At 45.6% G+C, this 16,584-nt stretch overlaps 1 protein-coding gene across 2 annotated transcripts in view; it reads right to left on the minus strand.

The window, feature by feature from the left end:
• Window positions 1-9,472: 9,472 nt before the first annotated feature.
• LOC146348344 (copine-5) overlaps window positions 9,473-16,584 on the minus strand; it is a 191,247-nt gene continuing 184,135 nt past the window's right edge. For both annotated transcript variants that reach the window (XM_084848305.1, XM_084848306.1), the window contains 3 exons: window positions 13,340-13,397; window positions 11,018-11,091; window positions 9,473-9,661 (listed from right to left, as the gene is read on the minus strand). In XM_084848305.1, coding sequence (XP_084704431.1) covers window positions 9,473-9,661; window positions 11,018-11,091; window positions 13,340-13,397 — 321 coding nt within the window. The remainder of the gene's footprint in view (window positions 9,662-11,017; window positions 11,092-13,339; window positions 13,398-16,584) is intronic.

Raw genomic sequence — 16,584 nt, forward strand, 5'->3', positions numbered from 1 at the left:
GCCCTGTTCTAGCACTTTATGTGATTAATTAACCACCTGGCTGCAGACTCCTGTGATATTCTGGTTTGTATAGAGAAGTCAAAGGCTGTTTCTAAGTGTTGCTGCTTTGATCTTCCCTAGTAGTTCTGGGCACAGATGCAAATGTTCTTGGGACTTACAGGACATGCAACAAATAAGTATAGTATCTGCAAGCTGGAATTCTTAGCTTGTGTACCCCTCTAACAAAGACTGTCATGTAGGTCTACTATTATTTTTTACTGATATCATCATTATTATTGTGAATATTACTTTGAAAGCAAAGCACTGAACAATGAGTATAATCACAGGTGGGATGATTAAGGCTGCAGCCCTAGGCACACTCTTGGGAGTAAGCATCACTGAATTCAGTGGGATTGGCTTTGGGCCACACATAGGGATGGCGGAGAATTCCGCCACGGATTTCAGTGAGGCCAAATGCACTGGCATTCGGCCCCCCGAAATCCGTGGCAGAACGGCCTGCCCCCCCGCCCCCCCGCAGATCCTCCCCAGGACGAGACTTACCTGGGGCGGATGTTCCAGACAGCGGCGGCTCCGGTGGCAGCTCCAGCGGCGGCTGGTCTTCCGACCGGCTGCTGTCACCACCATTTGCAGTCTAGTCTCTTTTTTTACCCAGATGTGATAGGCTACGTAAAGACTTACGTAGCCTATCACGTCTGGGTAAAACAAACAAAAAAAAATGGCATACGCAAATGGTGGTGGCTACAGCGGCCGCCATTTGCATTCCTTATTTTTTGCTGTTTTAGTGTACGTAAATATTTACATAGGCTATTATGGCCGGAAAAAAAGGGGAACGCAAATAGCGTAGTGGGCGCTATTTGCATTCCTTTTTTATTGGCCGTTTTAGCCTACATAAATATTTACGCAGGCTAAAACAGCGAATAAAAAAGGAACGCAAATAGCACCCACTACGCTATTTGTGTTCCCCTTTTCTTTCCTGCCATAATAGCCTATGTAAATATTTACGTAGACTAAAACAACGAAAAATAAGGAACACAAATGGCGGCCGCTGTAGCCGCCGCCATTTGCATACGCCGTTTTTTTCCTACTTTGCCGTGATAGGCTACGTAAATATTTACGTAGCCTATCACGGTTAACTACAGGGACACAAACGGCGGCGGCTACGGCAGCCGCCATTTACGTCCCTGATACCTAGGGGCTGGATGTCCGGCTGTGGGCAGAGCCAGCTGGCGGCTCCGCAGAATCCCCGCAGAGTGGAGCCGGCTGAGCAGGACTCTGGAGGGAGGGATGGAGCGCCTCCCCCCCCCCGTTGAGAATTCCAGGGGGAGGGACGGAGCGCCTCCCCCCTCCACCGTGAAGCAGATCCACGAAATGGTAAGTGACTTTCGTACATCCCTAGCCACACATCATTAAAACTTCTTCATCTGGATTTAAACTAGTTCTGTTTACTGTGAAAGCTGTTAGGTCAGTCAGTTGAGTGTTGGTCCGCAACTTGCTTGTGAATTTAACCATTCAAACGTCTGGAACATGACTACAACATATCATATAAATGAGGGAAATGATGGTTCTGTGAATTCCCCCTTATCAGTTCTTCTTTACTAGGAAGCAAAGTTTTTCCTGACATTCAGTACAAGGATAGTCTTTCTGTCTCTCAGCTGGTTCGCATGTCATGACAACCCATTAATTTAGGTAATTTAGCCTTGAGGAGTTGTCCTGGGCCACCAGTATGAATATTCAATCACCCACCAGGGTGTGTGTGTGTGTGTGACTGTGTGTGAAACTGGCTGGGGAGGATTATGTGAGTTAAACGACACTGGCATAACCCTACAACAGACCATGGGTTAGGTCAGGTTCACATGCAATGACAAACTCCAGCATTGGGTTGAATATTCATACTTATGCACAGCAACTCCTCAAGGCTAAGGAGGGCCATAACCTGCAAACTAGGTCTCTCTCTCTCTCTCTCTCTCATTCTGTTTTCCTCAGCAAGAGCTTCTTTCACTGCACTGGAGGACACTTCTGAAGTATCTCTAGATTTTGGAGAGTGTGGGGGTCCTTAAATGAATTAGCATTTTACAGAACCCTACTAGATGCAAAGGTAGGGCTGGGAAGGCCCACATGTATGAAGCTCCCCCTGAAGCCCATTGGATTGGAACCAATTGGACTGGGACCAATTAAAGCACTGTGCAAAGATCATACTTGATGGAGTACAGGAACATGAGGCTGGCATTTTGCTGTAGTTGGAAGCAACTCTTGATCTTTCTGAATGCTGACTAAATAAATCATGAAAGACATGAAACACTAAGTTCCCATTAGTATGTGATTAGGAATCCTCAGCTCTCTATTGGAGGAAAACAGTGTATGTTTTTTAGAATGCTAAGAGAAGAGCTTTGCTTTATTATGTATTACTTGACATTTATAGCCCTTACCAATGGTTTCCTGTCCTTTCCATTCTTCTGTGGACTGGTATCCTTGCTTCACTCCCGTGCCTTTCACAGAGCCTAACATCTCTCCTCCCAATGCCAATGGTGTGTGTGCTTCCAACAGAATGAATTAGCATTTTGCAAAGCGGGAACAGAGAAAGGGAGGAATTTTTAATGCTCAACAAGGAAGAGCAGAAAACGAACACAACACTTTGTCAGCAGCCACAGTCCTTTTGAATGTTAATTACATATTAGCCTGCATGAATTCAGTACACAGTGTCAGTTGTCCCAGACATGCCACACTAATTACAAAAACCACTGATGATTTTAAAGTGTATGGTGAAAGATCCCAAATCATTTAGTGTACAAAATAATTGGTGCATGACATTTGAACTGATCATGTAACCTGTATCTGTATCTAACTTAGGCTGCAATCCTATAACACTTTCCCATGAGTAAACCCCATTGAACTTAGTAGAGCTTACATGTGTAAGACTGTACTGTAAGTGTATATTAATAAATATGTATATGCAAAAGGGGAGACAGCTAGAATGCAGGTGGAGGAAAACACGTGCTGAGTCTGACTGAACATAGGTTAGAGCTCATTATCGAGCCTACTCTGTGGCAGTGAGGGTGGCAAAGAGACAGTTCTTTTCCACCAGCACTGCATTTTCTCAGTGTCATCCAGTGGAGCTTTCCTGAGTGGTTCATGGCCTGTTACATTCTGGGCCAGGGAGAGAGACTCTGGAACTCTCGGTAGCATGCTGTGACAAGTTTGCAGGGCAGTTTGAAGATGAAGTCGCTCAGAGTCGTCATGAACTGGACACCACAATTAATGCAGTTCCATTGGTAGAGGCGTTCAGAGCACCGTCTGGTTCAGTTCTATTGGATGAGTTTCAGTTATTTAGGCCTGAGGATGCAGACAAGGTGCTCGGCCAAGTCTGGTCAACCACCTGTGTGCTCGACCCTTGCCCTTCATGGCTTATTATATCAAACAAGGAGGGGATGTCCAGCTGGGTCCAGGAGGTTGTAAATTTCTCCTTGAGGGAGTGGTGCTGGCCTCCTTAGAAGAGGTGGTAATCAGGCCACTCCTGAAAAAGCCTAACCTGGATCTGGAAGATGTTAACAATTATAGGTCGGTGGCCAACATCCCCTTCTTGAGCACGGTGCTTGAGCGGGTGGTTGCAGGACTGCTCCAGGCACTCTTGAATGAAACGGATTATCTAGATCCATTTCAATCGGGCTTCAGGCCTGGTTTTGGAATGGAAACTGCCTCGGTCACCCTATGGGATGACCTCTGCCGGGAGAGGGACAGGGGGAGTGCGACCCTGCTGATTCTCCTAGACCTATCCGTAGCTTTTGATACCATCAGCCATGGTATCTTTCTGGATAGGTTGGACTCCATAGGTTGGGAGTTGGAGGCACTGCACTGCAGTGGTTCCACTCCTACTTGGTTGGCCGATTCCAGAAGGTGGTGCTGGGGGATTATTGCTCTGTGCTTTGGCAGCTATGCCATAGGGTGCCACTGGGCCCTATTTTATCCCCTATGCTGTACAAGATCTACATGAAACCACTGGGGAGGTTATCCGGAGGTGTGGGCTGAGGTGCCATCAATATGCGGATGACACCCAGCTCTACCTCTCTTTCTCATCAAACCCAGGTGAGGCAGTGGCTGTTCTGAATTAGTGCCTGGGCACAGTAATGGATTGGATGAGGGCCAATAAATTGAAACTCAATCCAGACAAGACAAGACAGAGGTACTGTTAGTGGGTGGTTCATCTGCCCTGCTAGGTGATGTTCAACCTGTTCTGGAGAAGGTTGCACTCCCCCTAAAGGTTCAGGTTCATACTTTGGGGGTGCTATTGGATCCAGAACTGTCACTTGAAGCACAGGAGAATGCAGTGGTACGGAGCACCTTTTATCAGCTTAGGCTGCTATACCAACTATGTCCTTACCTGGACAGAGATAGCCTAGCTGCAGTTATCTATGCTCTGATAACCTCTTGTCTGGTTTACTGCAGTGTGTTATATGTGGGGCTGCCGTTGAAAATGGTCTGGAAACTTCAGCTAGTCCAAAATAGGGCAGCAAGTTTGTTAACAGGGACTGGCCAACAGAGATCACATTACGCCAGTACTTTTCCAGCTGCCCTGGCTGCCAGTCCATTTCTGGGCTGGATTCAAAGTGCTGGTATTAACATTGAAAGCCCTAAATGGCTTGGGGCCAGGTTATCTGAAGGATCGCCTCCTCCCATATGTGCCTGCCTGGACTCTAAGATCATCCTCAGGGGTCCTTCTCCAGGAGCCCCAACCAAAGGAAGTGAGGCAGGTGGCTACCAGGAAGAGGGCCTTTTCTGTTGTGGTCCTCCATTGTGGAATGAGCTCCCTTGGGAAGGTGACCTGGTGCCTACATTGTTCTTCCAGCACCAGGTTAAGACCTTTTTATTCTCCCAATATTTTAGCATTTAATCTTTTAGCTCTGGTGTTTTAAATCAGTATTTTAAATCTCTGCATTGCTGCTAGGTTTTATTCTGGTTGTACTGCTATATTGTGGTTTTAAGCTTTTATATTTTATATTGTTTTTATGCTGCACTCTGTAGTTTTATTTTTTGTGAACCACCCAGAGAGCTTCGGCTATTGGGTGGTATAGAAATGGAATAAATAAATAAATAAATAAATAAAATGTTCTGTTTGTTTTGTCCAAGTGTAAAGATCTGTAGCATTTATTGCTAGATTACGTGTTGTGCATGTATATATAAAGGATACCATCCAGCCACATGGAGGCAGAGAAAGGGTAACATGTCATCATGTGTTTCTCGAAGTATTCTTCCATTATCTGCTTCCTTTTCTTCATGTATTTTATGTAACAATGTTCAGGACATTTAGCGGTCCTGAATGCATCTTTTCTTGATCGCCTTCCCCATTTAGAGGTCCCTGATAATTTTGATAAACCATTCATGGTATGAGATAAAAGCTCACACATCACTTTAATAAAAGGAATCATTTATTTCAGTTTAAGGCAATCCAATAGAAACCATATTACATTAGACATTTGATGCAGAATACAGTAGCATAAAAGAGATAAAAGTCATTGCCATGCAAATAAAAATAGTTGTGAATAGGGAGGGGAAATGCAGTAGGCAAGAACATGGCTGTAAGAAACATCAGAAGCCAGAGGAAGTTTTGATTTGGGGAGTAGACTGTATGCACAACAGCCTTTCTCCATGCTCTCATATGAGGTTGCCTAGAGAATTCCTGTTGCCTCCGCCTCCACCGCCTCCTCCTCCTCCTCCACCACCACCACCACCTGAGAGCTAGTCTATGGGCCTGGGATTCAGCAGGTATGCCCAACTCAGTATCTGATCTTACATGCATAGCACACGCTTTATGCCTGTATTTCACCGGCACGTTTCATCCATGCACAGCAGGACACACATTTGCATGATGTAAGCCAACGTGCTCTTCTACGCACATAACTGGGAACAGGCATGCTTCACCCAACACATACACTTGTACACACAAGATGTGGCACACAAAATCACAGGTACACAGCACCTCCCAGTTGCACTTGCAATGATGTAACAATGTACAGACAGATGGGGTAGGATTTAACATGGGGAAACACTGCGGAGTACCCCTGCTCCTTCAGAACTGGGCAGCAGTGTTATATAGGCTTCCCTCTGTCTCCTCTATGGAGGCTCCTGACTTTGAGTGGTGTTTGCAGGGTGGAGATGTCTGAATACTGCTAAGACTAAGAAAGGAGGCAGAGAAGTAATACTTTCACGCCTTCTCTTCCTTTGGGAGTTCGGAAGACCATAGCTCATGAGGTTGCAGTTTTGGAGTATAAGCCACATCCCAAAGCAAAGTCAATGGCAAAGCTCCCATTTATCATATAACTAGTTCAGGATTGCTCCCTGAGTCTTGGCTATTCAGCATGCGGGCTGGCTAATTCCATACAGCAATTCCATCCCCAAACCGAGAACCTCTTGCTGAGTTAGAATACACCAGCTTACCTGCATCAACAGAGGATCTGGATTGGGAAGAGAAACTGAGTGTCAGCTACAATCCGCTATCAAAACTGAAGATACTCTGAGCTCCTCAAGCACCAAAGGAAATCCACCACTGAGCTCTAGAGAGCATTATAAAACATGTTGGCTGACTAGCTCTGTGAGAATGTATGAACTAGCCAGCCACCATGGCTGCATCTCTAATGTTGCTGTGCAAAGAGCCAAATGGCACAGCAATAGTAAGGCCATTTAGACAGGCATAACCTGGATTCAATGTAGCTAAAGTGGTGAGAAAGGAGACTACAACCTCACTGCGTTTCTCCTTGCAGTGCTGCATATCCATGATGGTGTCACGAAGGTAAAGGGTAAATCAATCTTTGCTCCCATAGCTATAGACTCTTTCCCCTTGGTCTGACTGTGGCCTGGATCTTGTCTCAATTTTGCCTGAATGCTATACAAGTTGGAGAGAGAGCCACTTGGAGAAAGGAATGCCTGTAATTACGTACCATACAGCACCCTAAGCATTCATACAACTTTGCAGTATTCCACTGGTATCCCTGTTTACAGTAGAAATCTTCCTCTTATTTCATTGGGAAATGGATTTCCAACAAATAAGCTTCTGTTTTGCAAAGCATGGGCCAGGCTTGCCATGGGCCAGCTGTCCAAAGTCTTGATCTATGTTGTCTGGTCCAGGGTTAGGAAAACACAACTCCCTCTTCCCATACAGATCAGGGAAGAAGAAAGTGAGCTGGATGATGTTAGGAATATAAAGTCCAAGGAACCCACAGATGCAGAAAGTTCCCCTTCACATTGCACTACCACCTTAGTCACATTTTTTTTAACTAAATTCAGGTAAATTCAATCTAGGGGAAGAACTTGGAAATTGCTTAGCAACTGCCCAGTATGCTTCCCCATCACCTCTGAAGTACACTGCTTGGGGCAATTGCTAGGCTACAGCTAGCGATTCATCCTCCCCTAGAGCTGGTGAATCTGATCCCTAACAAATCAGAAGGAGACAGACAGCTGGCTCCCTGAGACTGGATCTTGTCCAAATTAACAACCTTCCTAGAACATTTCCAAAGCAACCAGTTAAAATGAGGGAAGGTGGTTTGAGTTTTTACAAATGCATTAAACACATGATTAATACCTTGCCAAGTCAGGATCAAAACCTGAAAAAGGAGGCTGGAGTATATTTTTGTTGGCCAATATAAGTAACACCTACAAAGCTCCAACTGTGGCAGTTAATCCTGCAGCAGGAACTCACTGGCCTTGGTCTTATTGTTTCCGCCTCTATCCCTTAACTTTCTCCGAGAGCTTAATCCATAGCTTCTGGGAGCTGCTTAAGTATCATCACACAAGAGTGGCAGCTGATCGATGGCCATTTTGGAGTCAATGTTCTTGTGGGAGGAGCTGGTTATGCATGAGAGAGTGGAATGCACAGGTAATGTGGTTGGTTAATGACAAGGGTAAGGGAATTAGGCTGGGAAAGTTGAGGAACAATATGGACAACAAATAAGGAGGATGTTTGGATACTGGCAATGGGGGACAACCTCTTTGGGTGAAGAATCTGAAAAGGCCACTTGTCTGGAATTTCTGGTGTTAGAAGTGGTGGGACTGAAAGTTCTGCTTGGCTGAGAATTGTGTGAGTGAGTCAGTAGGATAGGACAGGGGCATGAACTGAAACAAACTGCCCTAGAGAGGAGCATTTCAGGAAGGAGAGGAGACCACGTGGGGGATTGCTGAGACTCTGTGCCTGATTGCTTTAGAGTAGGAGTGAGGAATTAGTGGCCATGTAGATGTCATGGGACTACAACTCCCATTATCACTGACCATTGGCCATGCTGGCTGGCACTCATGGGAGTTGGGAGTCCAAAAACACTTCAGGGCCACAGGTTACCCATCCCAGTTTTAGTGCTTCATGGAAATTTTGCGATTGAGGTCAGGCTGGAGTTTCTATACAGTTTTCAAAGGTTGAAAATGATAGAAGGATATACAAAAGTGCAACACAGGAAATGTGAAGCAGCTACAACCATGGATCATATTTCTATTTAACCCTGGGAATCAAAGTTTCCACATCCATCTATGAAGATATATATGAAGCCTAAACTTCAAGACTATCCTGTCTGAGGAGATGGGTTGTTAATGCGTGATGAGCAGAACTGTGATAATATCAATCAGGCCCACCCTTTGTTTTCTTCTCCCCTGTTCAGAGTGTCTCAATAATGCCCTGCACAGTACTTTCAGGTTTTAAAATCTAGATGGCAATATGCTGAAAATCAGGACTTCACAGAAGTGAAAAAAAGGGACTTAATATAGGTAAACTAACAAACAAACAAACAATCCAGGCCCGCACAAATATTTCCCAATGTAGATTTACGAAGAATAAGGGGGATTAAGCAACTAAGGGACAGGATGCAGAACAAGGACCAGCAGCAACACCAGCAGCATCAGAGACGACATCACACGGTTACTTGACCACAAAATATTCAGCCTGCCAGGTCAGTCCATAAGCTGAGCCATTACAAAGCAAGGAGGAAAGACTTGAGGTGGCATATGGACTATACATGGGCTAGAAAAACCCCAAAATCATCCAGAAACTCCTGGTGCAGGGACAGGGGGAAGAGGAGAGATGCTTGGAAGATTTGGGGAAATTGTTTCTCCATCACACATATCATATGCAAAATGAATGACGTAAGCTTCATTATAACAGACTGACTCCTCTCACCTTGGTGACCTCCCCAAAAGGAAATAAGGAAGCTTGTCAGTGACTGGGCTTGTCCATTTAAACCCCCACACACACATATTCTCCAGGTTGCTGTATCTCAAGGCTGGTATGTCCTACCAATTATACATATTGGCATATGCTAGAATTACCGCCGAAACCAGTTCCCAAAATGGATTTTGGGGGGAAAAGAGTACACTGTGGATTTTCCATTTTGTGGTGTGATCACTTGACATCTGCCCCTGGAAAATTGATAGCTGACACAAGAGAGTTAGTTGTATTTTTTTGTAGGCCCCTGTCTCAAGTGCTCTTTTCCTCTCCTGATCTTCAGATTTCTGTCTGAAGGGTGTGGCCTGTGGGCGTGTAAGGAGGTGGTGCTGGGTTGGGTTTGACGCCACGTCCCTTCATGTAGGAGATGAACTGGTCTGGGATCTCAGCAAGCACATCCTTAGCCAGCCGTGCCATACTCAGGACGTGGTTTCCGGTGCGGTCAATATAATCTCGGAATGGGACAAACTGGGAGAAACAAATAATATGTCAGAGACGTCGGGCTGGATCCAGATTTATGCTGGATCAACCGAGCTGACAGAAGTGGACTTCCCTGCACCCTCCTTCCCATGGCAGCCCCTCCAGCCCTCTGAAAATGCTACACAGAAAGTCAGGAGACCTTGCTGAATGGGGTGAGCTGTGGGGGGTGGAGGGAGAATCCCCCCAAATTGGGGGGAGAGACCTTCCGTGAGAAGAGGCCTTCCTCTCGAAGAAGGTCTCTTCCTCTCCCGGAAGGCAGATCCTGGTTCCAACCCATTAAAAGCAGGACAGCAGATTATTTCAGTAGTACAGGAAGATCAGAGGTGGCAAACTCAAGCCATTTACCAAGCAGAGATCATGCCCAAACCTCCCCAGCTGAGGTTCTTCTATAGAGGCTCAAGTCTGTTAGGGATTTGCTAGGATGCGACGATTTGACCACGTAGCCCAGTGTTTAGTCTACTTTGATCAGCAGCAGCTCTCTGGGCTCAGGTCTTTTATATCGCCTGCTGACTGATCCTTTTAAACTGGAGATGCCAGGCACTGAACTGAGACCTTCTGAATGAAAAGGCTTGCTCAGTCACTGGACTATTGCCCCGACACTAGTTTTCACCAGTGGTGTAGTGGTAAATTTGGAAGTGCAGGTGCTCATCATGACGGTCTACACAGCTGCACCCCCAAGGAGAGCACAACATTTCAGGCAGCTGTGTTGATCCATATCAACACACCAGCTCTAGTAGTTTTCATCTCCGCCAAGAGCAGGTCTTTTGTAAAGCTAATGGGTCTTAACTGCCCATTCAAGGCCAAGCCAGCTCCAAAATACTTTGCATTACAACTGGGAGAAATATATTGTTGCTGGGAAAATTCCTTTTTCCTCAGTTACTGTGAGGATCACAACTAAACTCAGAGGGAACAGGGAATTCTGAGGGGGTGGCAGATGACATAATCGCCCCTGCTAATAAAAATGTGCAGGCACTGGGTCTCTGCAAGCCCTGGTTGCACCAACACCACTGATTATCACCCCTCCCACCTTCTGTCTTGCTTGATTTCCTGCATTGGTCTGTATTCAAAGTACTTTCATTGGCCAATAGTCAGAGCTAGGGAACAATTTACTCAGAGCTTCCTGCCTTGAGATGGTCAGGCAAAATGCAGTGTGGATGGTGCTGATGCCGGCCTTCACTTAGGATTCGCACACACTGAAGGTACTACAGAAGCTCCCACTGACCCATCCCAAGCCAGAAGCTCCTCAGCAGTTGCCTGTTCTGCATCATGACCAGCACACAGCTTCAGGCTGGCAAGTGGCGGGGCAGGCAGACAACATGGCAGGAAGATTTCCCTTTGAAATACCTGGACAATGTCACGTTCAGCCATCTTTCCACGCGATGAGATTCGGATGTCATCTCCATCCAGCTCCACCATAGCTGTACCATTGCAAGGAGTGGGAATGGAAGAAACAAGGGTTAATCACACAGCATGAACAAGGGAAAAAGACTACACCAGGCTCTAAAAGCCCATCTGTGCCAAGGATGATTGGCAGATCAATTACCTGAAAAAGGCCATTTGAGAAAATGGCCCAAATGTTTTCTCCCAGAGAGTTAATCTGGAACCACACATTCAGTTCTCTTTTTTCATACTGTTAACTTGCTCTGCTAATGGCCCTATCAATGCCCACTTCTCATTGTTCACTGCATGGATGGTATAATTAATATGTTATATTTTACCTGTTAATTTCATTATGCAGACTTCCAGCAAGGGAATGATCTTTGTACTGGAGACTGTCAAATATGAGGCATGAAATATGTAATTGGTGGCTTTGCAGTGCCTTAAATTCAGCATATTCAGCAGTTGGTTCATCATGCGTTATTAAATGAAGTCTGATGTGTGTTCAGATCCCTGTCAGCAGACATGTAAATCCACTGATTCCTTCCTCAGCTTTCTTCAGTGTCCCCCCCCCCATGAACTGTGTAACCCAAGTACAAAGTGAGGATAAGAAGATAAACGTTGAATACCCCCCCCCCCCTGCCAGTGTGTGTATGTATTTATTCATTTGCACATCTTAACTATGCTGGAAGAGATGGTGGGGCCTCCTTCCGTGGATGTTTTCAAGGAAACCTGGGAACGACCACATATGCGTTAACTTTGTGACTACATATGCATCATAACACCAAAATCATTGTGGGCAAATGGAAAGGCTGCTAGGAACAAGGGCACTAAACTTAGAAATGTTCTATAATAAGTGGGCCTACATTACTTTACCCCCATATCTAGAGAACTAAGTACACACAAGTGAGAACTTGGGCCTTTTCTACATGAGGTTGTTAATCTGCTGCATCTGCTTTCAGTTTTGTCGCAGAATTGAAATCTGAGAACTACATGAGGAGCATTTCCTTTCTTGCTTTTCTGCTACATAACCTCTGGGTGGCACTGTGGTATAGCAGAATAATGACAATGCACAAGAGGAAATTGCGCTTTCTTTCGCCATCAAAAATAATATCCCATTTCCTCGCTCTAAAAAACCTTGTGGAAAGTGCTGTTTGCAAACAGAAGCAGAACTGAAGAGTCATGTTGTCCTCTAAAGAACCCGTAAACAACTGTGAGTAGGGAATGACAAGCGCACAACAAATGCCTCATGTAGAAAAGCTCTTGGTGAGGAGAACTTTGATGATGGGGGCACTTTGCCCTAAGGGAGCATTCTATACAAACAACAAATACACAACACAAGGGAGAACAAACAGAAATGAAGAGCTGATGGTTAACATTTTCCTTCTCAGAATGCTTACAGGTGACCTGCCTTGAGACTCCAAAAAGGATACTCACCAGGAGCCTCAACTCCACTGCTGCAAGTGGGGCTGCAAGGACAAGGCACCCCACACAGGTATGCAAGAGAGGGGGGCTCACAACGGGGGGGGGGCTTCTAAACAGGACAATGTACCTAAACCCTCAAAAAAAAGAGGAAGCACCCAAACTCGCATAGCCACAGGATGTACCCCTGCAATTAGGAGTAAGTGGCTAAACAACTCCCCCATACACGACAGATGGAGTGTCCCTCTGGGAGAGAGGAGTGTCCCTCTCCCAGAGGATACAGGCCGTATATGCTGGCTGCAGCCAGGGGTCCCTGTTGAGAACAAGCCCATGAGTGCAGGTAAGCTCCTACGATGCATCACTTAAGGTAATGGGAGTACAACTAGCTCTGTTAGCTGGCTGCTATACCACGATAGTCTATACTAAACTACAGGATGCTGTGGTCTTTTTCTGACTGCCTGATTTTGCATGGTGTGTAGGATGTGTGTAATGGGCTGGGCAATATCATGAGGTTCTTCATGGTATATTGATTGGTACCTTCTTCATCTGGCTAATGCAGTGCCATTGCTGGTGCCCAACATGGTTGGTGGGTGATGCCAGTGCTGCTGTGGGACTTAGTGTCTCTGTGGCTGCATTAACACTTGTGCTCTGAACATTAACGCTTGCACATTAGCATTTATACACGAACACATTCTGCTGTTGGTTTTGCTGCTGATTAATCATAAGATTGTGGCTACATTATTCTGGCATTAGCCCTGTCATAACAGCTGCCAACACAGCAAAACCAGAGGATCAGCCTTTTAGTTAGGGCATATGAAAGTCGCATTTGAATTCCTGGAGGTAATTTAACACAAATTAGGTTCTTACCATCAAATTCAGCCTGTCCAACTCCCACAATGATTATGGACATTGGAAGCTTGGCAGCCTTAGGGCCAACAGGAAACATCAGGGGAGAATAGATGGGTTTAGGGGAGAGAGGGTTGGAGAGCATTTGAGATGGGGAGAAGAGAAAGAGAAAAAGAAAGAGCATGTGTTTAAGACAGAAAGCTATAAAACAATACATCAGAAATCAGGCTACAGTATAGGGCTAGCACCACTAGTCCTTTTCACTGCAAAATATTTGCAGTAAAGATAACAGGGCAGGAAGTGGGATCAGAGCAGCTGTTTTGTGGTGTGTCTCAGAAAAATAAGAAAGCTAGAATGAAAGCCAGTCCTAATTCTAGACTTAAGATGAAGGCTACTTAGGCCTCTTATAGATACTTAGCAATTTTATGGTGATTCATTTATGTAATGATTGAAATCACTTTGAATGCCCAATTAAATGTTCACATGTATAATGGGGGGGTATCCATTTAACAAATGATGGCGCCAGTGCAATTCTCAGCCACACTAACACACTGACCTGGTTCACACGGGCAAAATAAGCCACTGTGGCTTATTTAAATCATGGTGCTTGTGGGGCACATTATTTCTGTACTCACCACCCAGATGTGGCTTGTTGTGTCATCTGAACCTAGGTGGCATGGATTGAGAAAGGGGGAAACAACCCTCCATTAACCCTATAACAGCCCATGGGTTATTGGGGGGGGTTGTTTCCCCCTCCAACAAGCCATGCCACCTGGGTTTGAAGGGCATGACAAGCCACACCCAGGTGGAAATTATGCCTGGTGTGTGCCTGACACCTGCCACAATTTGAATAAACCATAGTGGGTTATTTTGATCATGCGAACGGGTCCACGGAGGATTCATTGGGCTGCTTGTGCAATTCACAATACTAGTCTTCATGAGAACTACATCATGGAAGCGGAATCTAGACTTCGAGTCTTTCCCCCCATATTCCATATGATGTACTAACAGTGATGAGTGAAGAGACATTTGTTATTACAAACGCTTTGCACTGCTGAGTTTGCAGTTGGCTGTAGCAGCATATTGTTGATCTAGCATTGTATTTTTCTCAGCATATTTATACACTTCTGATCACACTTTCTGCTTGCAGACTTTGCACTTTTTAGAAAGCACAAAATGCCACCATTCTTATACAGCTCACTAACTGTTTTGAGAAAATTGTTACGGGAGGGGTGGATGGGGTGTTGGTTCACCCTTCACCATGCTAAATCGATGTAAGTCTTATTCAGAAGTTCACCCCCCGCAAATGCAAACTAGAACTGAATGAGGGGGAGAGGGGGAGTGAGCCCGTTGGCCTCCACCCCCTCCTCTGTGTCCCCATCACCCATCTCTACAGCTCTCTGTACCTGCGCTGGGAGTGGAATGTAGGCAACAGGGAGCCAGCTCTGCTGCTGTAGGCTCCCGGCATGCTTTACAGCAGGGGTGGACAGAAGGCAGATCTCCAGATGTTTTGGACTTCAACACCCAGAAGCCCCTGCCAGCATGGCTAATGGTGAGGAATGCTGGGAATTAAAGTGCAAAACACCTAGAGATCTACTTTCTGCCCATCCTTGATTTAGAACACTGATTTTTTCCCCAGGGTTCTAAATTGCGCAGGGAGTCTACATGTGTAGAGTTACGGTTTTGCCATTTTAATAGGCCAGCCTTGCACAACTTGGTGCCCTCCAGATGTGTTGGACTGCAATGGCCATGCTGCCTGGCTGGGAATGATGGGAGTTGCAGTCCAGCACATCTGGAGGGCACCAGGCTGAGGAAGGCTGTAATACAGTATGCTCCTCTGTGTGGAAATAAACCTTTCTGCATCCTTTTCTTGACCCTCATGCTTCTTTTTTTGCTGATGGGCTTTGCCATTGTGTCATTTATTACAAGGGCAAAGAAATCATAGAGATACTTTGTGTTTTCCACCCTGCCTGTGTTTGTTCTTAACACTCTCTCCCCACCTTATTACCCAATTATCTAGCTCCCTTCTCTTCCCCTTCAGCAATCACTGATTATTATTTTTTCTTTTAAACACAGAAGTGGTAATCATCAGTGCTCTTTGCTTGGTCTGTTCTCTGGCCGTGCTTTAACAAAACAGCACAGCAACTGTTTAATAATGAGTAACTTTCATCACCACTGCAACCCAACGCACTGCACACGGCAGTGGCACAATGGCTGCAAACAGTGGATAAAAAAAGGAAAATTGCCCGAGGAAGCTAGTGAGTGTTCAAAGCAAATTATCGTGTAAATAGGAAGCTACAGCTAGTTCATATGGTCCAGCTGATGTTCAAATTGGCCTTGGAGATCTGCATTCAAAGCCCATCTGAGCCATGGACAGAGTAGCCTTGGACGCGTCATTTTTTCCTTACCCGTAAGCTTTCATCAGTTGCTGTGATGAGGCAGAAGGGAATGGCTGAGGCAGCACAGTGGTTAAAAGAGTAAGTTGGGAAAACCCTGGTTCAAATCTTACCTCATCAATCTACTCACTGCCTGGCTTTTGGCCTGCTGCTATCTCTCAGCTTTGGTTTCCCCCATTTGTAATACAATGATAATAAGACTAACTTATATTATAGGGCTGTGTAAGGGCTACTGAGATAATTATGTGAAGTACTAAGAATTCTAAATCTTATTATAAACGTTTTGTCAATAATGCTACTGTAGCAGAAATTGGCTGTAAAGTGGGAAGCAGCAGCAGCGTATTCACACTTTAAAGTAGTTCCCAAGCTTAGTTAAATAGGCAGTTCCTATGTTTTAATTAGTACAGCCTTCCACAACCAGGTGCCCTCCAGATGTTTTGGACATCAATTCCCATCAGCCCCAGCCAGCAGGACCACTGGCTAGGAATGCTGGGAGTTGTAGTCCAAAACATCTGGAGGGCGCCAGGTTGGGAAAGGCTGGATTAGTTAACACCCGGCCCTACCATTAAGCTGAGCGAAGCCGTCGCTTCAGGCAGGTGATGCTGGGAGGTGGCAGCAAGGTGTTGGAGGAGAGACCTGTGTGTCATGTGGTCTGCTCTGCACCCCCTAAGTTATCTTGCTGTGGTCAGGTGCAGTGGAAGATGCTGCCCCAGCATCAGTGTTGAAGACAGATTCATCTGCCAGGTCAGTGGGCTTTTATATGTGGAATGGGAGGGGGTGCCATCTTGTCCTTCGCCTCCAGCAGCAAAAGGTCTTGGGCCAGCCCTGGAGAACACTTGACATTTTTTTCAGTAGGGAAAACAAACCTGT

The sequence above is a fragment of the Heloderma suspectum genome, chromosome 4, assembly GCF_057233095.1.
Source record: "Heloderma suspectum isolate Gila_16-S chromosome 4, 16-S_ref, whole genome shotgun sequence".
Taxonomy (NCBI): domain Eukaryota; kingdom Metazoa; phylum Chordata; class Lepidosauria; order Squamata; family Helodermatidae; genus Heloderma; species Heloderma suspectum.